The following is a 6,152-nucleotide window of genomic DNA, read 5'->3' as shown; positions in this document are numbered from 1 at the left end:
AATTACAAATATGTATGAAAATCCTTGTAAGTCCGGACCTAAACCCATGGCATATACAAAATTGCATGTTGGCAACCTTGCAATGTTTTCTGGGTGAAACTTTGGCCACATAACATGGAGGCCGGTACTTGACAATGCCTGATGGCAATGTTTTCTTCATTTTACAGTTAAGTTTTTGCAATCTACGGAGGGGTTTAGGTGGTTTGGAAAGAAAAGGGGTATGTGAAATGGTCTTTTATGGTAATAAGTCCGGACTCGGTTGTTAACTTTAAGGTTTTTTTGGACTTGAACCTAAACATTCTTACAAGTCGGGATCCAAGTCCAGTGAACCGGTACACAGCATACACCCTATTCATGCCGAAGCCATCTTGGATCGAAAACGAGGCTTGGGGAGCAAACAAACTATCACGTGGAAGCCGATGAAAGCTCAGTTTTGTCTCCAGATTGTAGCGAGAATTGTTTGTGCAGCTCGGCACACAACAGTGGAATTTCCCCATTTTCTTCGGCCCAGGTCTGGGACGCGTCTAATGCACTTGCTCCCCAAGCCTCATTTTCGATCCAAGATGGCGTCGGCATGAATAGGGAGTATTATAATAAGTTGAAGTCCGGCATAGTTTGTGCTGTCCCTGTTGTCCCTGCATGCTTCACTAAATCAGTCTCCAGCCCTGACTGTTCTATATGTGCTGCTAGAGACACAACCTCAGGCAACATCCACCGCTTGTCTGAGATCTTGAAGTGCATCTGTTAGTTCATCTTCCAGGCTGAGAATCATTCCTGAAAAGAACAGAGAAACTGGGTGAGTCTGACAGCTACAACCTGGCCAGTTTTCAACCTGACATTCCCCAGCTGTAGATGTTACCTGTTGACTATGGCCCTGTTCATATGAAGTCAGTAAAAGGGCTTTACATGTGGTTTCCCCCGAAGCCGGTTTCAAGTGACCCCATCTGAATGCTCCAAATCACATTGAAAGCGCCTCGATCCCAAACCACTTCTAGAGGTGGTTTCGAATTGGTTTTGCCGCATCGCGATTTGCGTCTGAACTGACACTTAGATGTTATTAATATGCTGAATACTAGTACTACTCTACATTTAACATCTTGACATACGTAAACCTACAAAAAAGCACCCACAAAAAAAATTGGGTGCACAGCTCCAAATTTGGGAGCACTAAGGTGCACAAGCACCCAGCATTTTGAGCCTTGGAAAGTATTTTTAGATTGTTGGCAATGATGTTAAAACATCATTGCCAACAATCTAAAAATTACAGATAGTTAACTTTGATTGATCCTCTCTCTGTTGGTACTTTATCAGTTGTATTGTTTTGTTATGGAAAGCTTATGTGGACTCATTACAATTTGAGGTCCCAAAATTTTGTGAAAACTTTAAGTTGATTGACATGCAAACGATAGAAATCACAATACAATTGTGATATGCATATTAAATTTGATACCATTTGTGCATAATGAGAATTAAACTGTTCTTCAACTCAAAGATATTGACTCACCAGATGTTTAATGTTAAGGGACACCAGATGCTTAACCTTAAGTAGGAAATCATTAATCAAATTCCATACTGATCTGATGCATCAAATCCAACACTTTTGATGGGAAACTGCTGAGTTATTTGCACTATAAGCAAACCTGCTGGTCTGTCAATGGATTGATAAGTAATGATTGATAGTTGACTCAGTGAATAGGCATTGATGATTCTTCACTACGCCATCTAATTCCAAACATTCTTGTCCAATCCAAAAATTCTGTGTCCACATTTTGAAGTTGGAAGTCAGGAGTGCCAGAGTATACAGTGCAATTTTACGGAATACAGTGCATTATAATCGTATTAGTATACAGTGCAACTTTACGGAATACTTGGACCCTGCTTTCCTTGCTTTCTCAGTTTCAAGATAGCGGACGCCGCTGACTCACATACTTCTGTCTTTTTCAAGCGAATTCGAAATGATCCCTGTGTAGTAACATGCCCTGTTTGTAGTATGTAGTGATTTGACTAAAGGTCTATCTACGAGAACGGTCCAAATTCGCTCGAAAAACACAGAAATATTTGAGTACGCTCCGAAAGCTGGGCCCAGGCCTAGGTTACAACATTCAAGTTCAACGACATTAGCAAAATTACACTGTATTCCGCAAAAATAACTAAAATTGCAAAAATTCAGTGTCCACATTTTGAAGTTGGAAGTGTACCTGTGTTAGCTGTACTGTTGGCTACCAGGGTGACCATCAAGGGGGCCTTGTTGAAGTGGACAACCTGAAGAACAAGTCATCAAATTAGAAAATAGTTTTTTTTCCAGACATGTATGGAGAAACATATAATTTATGTATTTGTATAACTTGCCTGATTGACGTGGCTCAGTGCAGACTGTCATGAGATACTGGTGCATTACCGTTAAACCCTATATGAATGATCTCTGTAATGGCAGACATTTGAGTAGAATGTACATGGAATGTACATTGCCAGGATGGATGTATACTAACCAAGATGGAATGTCCGCTTTCCAAGATGAGCGTTCATTTCCAGGACGAATATCCAGATTCGATTGGACAGGTGATGGTGTCCAAGAGTGCATTACATGTATATACTGGCTGACATTTTGACAGATATACATTTGTATGATAATGTAATCTAGCAGAACTATGTATATGTAAGTAAGTATAGATGTCACACAATATGATAAACAGTTATCCATAAACCACATCAATCAAGCGTCTGACCTGGTAGGCTGAGTACATGCAGACTATCCGCTGGTTCTTCCCAAGTCCCATTTTGCTGCCCTGGTCAGCAGCCATGGAGAAGGTGACCAGGAAGCCAGGTCTCAGAGCCAGCTCAGGGGCATTCTCATTGGACACTGTGGAGAAATGGAACTACATGTAAATAAGTGGTTTTTATTGTCCAAACAGTAACTGTGCAGTCGCAGCCTTTATACGGCTGAATTGATGCAGGGTATCATATAATAATCAATACAAATCACAACAATCAAATGATACACAAATCTGCCGCAAGGATCTGTGCGGCTGCCATTCGGCGCCACAAGGTGACCTCAATACGACTTTCCCCAACCGAAGTTAGGTACCCATTCACACCTGGGTGGAGTGAGGAAGGTTGTGTAAAGTGCCTTTCCCAAGGGAACAAACGTCGGGCGCATGTCCAGACATGTCCCGGGTACGACTCGGGATGGAACCCGGGTCTCCCCAGTTCATAGTCAAACGCTATACTACTATGCCACCCGACGCCACAGATTTGAATATAACAACCTGTCTGTGACTGCAGGCGCAGAACTCAGTGGAAGAGAAGAGAGACTATGGAGAAATAAAAGTCAAGGTTTATAGCATTACAATTGTAACAGGTCATGTTACATGCTGTAAGTTTAAGACTACTAACTAATCAAAAGTGCCACATCAATTTGATTTGTTGGTTCTCAGATTTTTTCAGTAAAAAGATGAAGTGACAGGGCGAAAAATAAAATAAAACTAGAGTTCGACAATCTCATACCTCCATGACATGTTAAGTGCTTTCGTAAAGCTTATGCATAGTGATGATCACATAAATGGCTTACATTTACAATCCTGCTCATTAGCAAAATTTTTATACAAATTATTCACATAGCCCCTACCTAGTAACATACAACACACTGGTGAAATCCTTACCATTTAACATGGACAACGTATGATATTGTTGGTTATATGCAAATATGACCTCTGACATACCTTTGCCAACTCATGTTTGCCATCCAAGCTGACGAATTATACATTTTTTTACTGCCAATATGCAAATTATAAGAGCCCATTTGCATATATTATATAATTTGATCATATTCTCCGCCCAATGACAGGGTTATCTTAAGAAATAAGGCTATTCTAGCGTTTCCTCATAAATTATGCAAATGAGGTCCTGATTTGAATAAATTATGTTTAGTGATGTTCGCCTTAATTGAACTTCCAAGTATGGCAAGTATTAAATTCACAGCAGTTACCACCATAAAATTGTACCAATTTTCCATTAATTATGCAAATTAGGTCTTCATTTACATAATCAATATCTACCAATGATCTTGTTGTTCTCAATTACATATGTCTAAAGTGTTTCATAGCCCTAATATGGAATACAGCAGATTTATAAAATTTCCTCATTAATTATGAAAATTAGATCCTGATTTACATAATTTTATTTAATCATGTCAAGCATCATTTCAGCTACCTACATACCAAAAATCATGACGATCCATCAAACAGTTGTTCAGTTATCCTCTCTCGAATATTTTTAAAGAAACCATCCTGCAGTTCCAGAACAAGCCGCTAGGGGGCCCAAACTCATGTGACTTCTTCCCAAGCACGAGAGCTAATTATAATCCAAATTTCATGACCCTAGCATGTCCAGATCGCGAGATATCAAAACCGGAAGTTGCGCTGCAGTACCAAGGGAAGCCACTAGGGGGACCAAAATCTAATCATTTCCAGTTTTCGTCACACCCTACCAACACACCAAGTATGAAACCAATCAATCCAGGCGTTCTTGAGTTATCTTGTTGACCAACAGACAGACAGATAAACGCAACTGAAACTAGAATTCAGAGATCTCATACCTCCATGAAATATGATCTTGATATGTAAATGTAAATTTCTTCTTTAATTGTGCAAATGACCTCTGCATTAACATGATATATGCATCGTGATGTATGTTAACTTTTGATTAACTTACAGATGTCCCAAGTATGGCATTCTCATCATTCACCATTACGAAATCATAGAATTTTCGCATTAATTATGCAAATTAGGTCATCATTTGCATAATTAGTATCTGTTGAAGTTCCACCTGCCATAGGTTACATACATTACATGTATGTAAGTAGTATTAAGGTCTCGGACCGGAGTTTTTTTCACGATTTTGGATCCGGCGGACACCCTCAGACCGAAGGGCTATAACTCCGCCAAAAAAAGTACGCCGGGAAATCTCATTACATCAGTCAACGGAGGTTTCCAGCTGGCTTCCGATACAATTTTGGTTATTGTCCGTCGACTCTATAATTTGGGTAGAAACTGTAGTTAAACGTAAATTTTGGATACGAAAAATGTAGTTTTTTTGCAGGTTTTTCAACGGACCTGCTTGGAAAAAACGAATTTTCCCAGGCTAACGGCTTATATGCTGAAATAGCTTACTACTTTCTGTTTCTGAAAAACAGAAAAAAAATATAGGTTGTTGCGATAAGTTTTTCGCAACATCCGGTGACGCGAACCCCTAGAAATTCCACATAGAACGCAGCTATTTGGGTCATCAGGCGACAAACCGCATCACCCTTGCTCGCGGACTGATACCAAAAACGCTTCGCTGGCCGTCCAACTTCACCGCGCCGAAAAACACTACAATCCCAAGGCTTTTTGATCAATTCAAAACCTAGTTGAAAATCTACAGCGATCGCCGAGCTATGGGGAGCCAAACCTAGCGTGACAACCTCGCAGATCCGGCGATTTACTGCGCACTATTTGGAACCCTGGTCAGAATTAAACTCCGACCCGGAACCTTAATGTAAAACACTGTAATCATAGAATTTCCTCATTAATTATGCAAATTAAGTCCTCATTTGCATAATTTGCATTTAATTATGTACATCTCTCTCTCAGCTACCTACACACCAAAAATAATGAAAATATGTTGTTCCTGTCTGGACTTTTCGCATTAATTATGCAAATTAGGTCATCATTTGCATAATTAGTATCTGTTGAAGTTCCGCATGCCATAGGTTACATACATTACATGTATGTAAGTTGTATAATGTAAAACACTGTAATTATAGAATTTCCTCATTAATTATGCAAATTAAGTCCTCATTTGCATAATTTGTATTTTATTATGTACATCTCTCTCTCAGCTACCTACACACCAAAAATAATGAAAATATGTTGTTCCTGTCTGGACTTATTGGCTTTTAAACATTTCGCCAGAAAGTGCCCTGCAGTTCCAGAACAAGCCGCTAGGGGGCCCAAACTCATATGACTTCTTCCCAATCACGAGAGCTACCTTCCATCAAAATTTCATGACCCTAGCATGTCCAGATCGCGAGATATCAAAACCGGAAGTTGCGCTGCAGTACCAAGGGAAGCCACTAGGGGGACCAAAATCTAATCATTTCCAGTTTTCGTCAC

General features: G+C 39.8%; 1 protein-coding gene across 1 annotated transcript in view; it reads right to left on the bottom strand.

Moving 5' to 3' along the window:
* Positions 1–255: 255 nt before the first annotated feature.
* Positions 256–6,152, bottom strand: part of LOC109471750 (ragulator complex protein LAMTOR3-A-like) — an 8,571-nt gene continuing 2,674 nt past the window's right edge. The window contains exons 4-6 of the mRNA XM_019771101.1: positions 2,727–2,860; positions 2,199–2,262; positions 256–774 (exon numbers count right to left, since the gene is read on the bottom strand). Of these exons, the coding sequence (XP_019626660.1) occupies positions 701–774; positions 2,199–2,262; positions 2,727–2,860 (272 nt within the window). The 3' untranslated portion in view covers positions 256–700. The remainder of the gene's footprint in view (positions 775–2,198; positions 2,263–2,726; positions 2,861–6,152) is intronic.

This window comes from Branchiostoma belcheri, unplaced genomic scaffold, assembly GCF_001625305.1.
Source record: "Branchiostoma belcheri isolate BF01 breed outbred unplaced genomic scaffold, Haploidv18h27 scaffold258, whole genome shotgun sequence".
Taxonomy (NCBI): domain Eukaryota; kingdom Metazoa; phylum Chordata; class Leptocardii; order Amphioxiformes; family Branchiostomatidae; genus Branchiostoma; species Branchiostoma belcheri.
Note: the sequence above shows the minus strand (reverse complement) of the source record. Positions and strands in the feature narration are given on the sequence as shown.